Here is a 481-nt window from a genome sequence, read left to right on the forward strand (position 1 = left end):
TAGGCTCAGGGGGCACTTGGTTTGCTCAGGCCCAGGGCAGAGCCAGCAGCCCCAGGCTACAACCAGCTCCCTACAGCCCCAATGCACAGAAACCAAAGCATCTTCCACCCAGACAGGACCAAGTAGCAGCTCCCTCCCCAACCAGATGCAGACAAGTGGGGGTATCTCTCTCTGCCTACTCACGGTGAGGATTTTGGGGTGGTATCTCTGTTCAGGTGGTGAACTCTGGCACTGCTCACTCCCAGAGGAAGCGCACGTACCAGATGGTCTCGTTCTTCAGCTGTGGCCCGAACAGGGGGTTGGCCTGGGCCAGGATGGCGATGAGCCAGCTGCAAAGAGACCCAAACTGTCATCAACCCCAGGGGCACGGAGGCAGGGACCAGGAGCACGGGGTGCTGCTGCCTCAAAGGGCTGGCAGAGTGGCTGCTGCCCCGAGGATCAAGTGCCCGGGAGGGAGGCAGGCAGGCCGCGGCCCGGGGCC

At 62.6% G+C, this 481-nt stretch overlaps 1 protein-coding gene across 1 annotated transcript; it reads right to left on the reverse strand.

Moving 5' to 3' along the window:
* Positions 1–235: 235 nt before the first annotated feature.
* On the reverse strand, positions 236–329 carry LOC103774481 (V-type proton ATPase subunit e 2; the record flags this gene model as incomplete). Its single annotated transcript, XM_008941890.1, has 1 exon — positions 236–329. A coding segment is annotated over one exon (94 nt), but the record flags the coding sequence as incomplete, so codon positions are not given.
* Positions 330–481: the final 152 nt, after the last annotated feature.

The sequence above is a fragment of the Merops nubicus genome, unplaced genomic scaffold, assembly GCF_000691845.1.
Source record: "Merops nubicus isolate BGI_N331 unplaced genomic scaffold, ASM69184v1 Scaffold27806, whole genome shotgun sequence".
Classification (NCBI taxonomy): domain Eukaryota; kingdom Metazoa; phylum Chordata; class Aves; order Coraciiformes; family Meropidae; genus Merops; species Merops nubicus.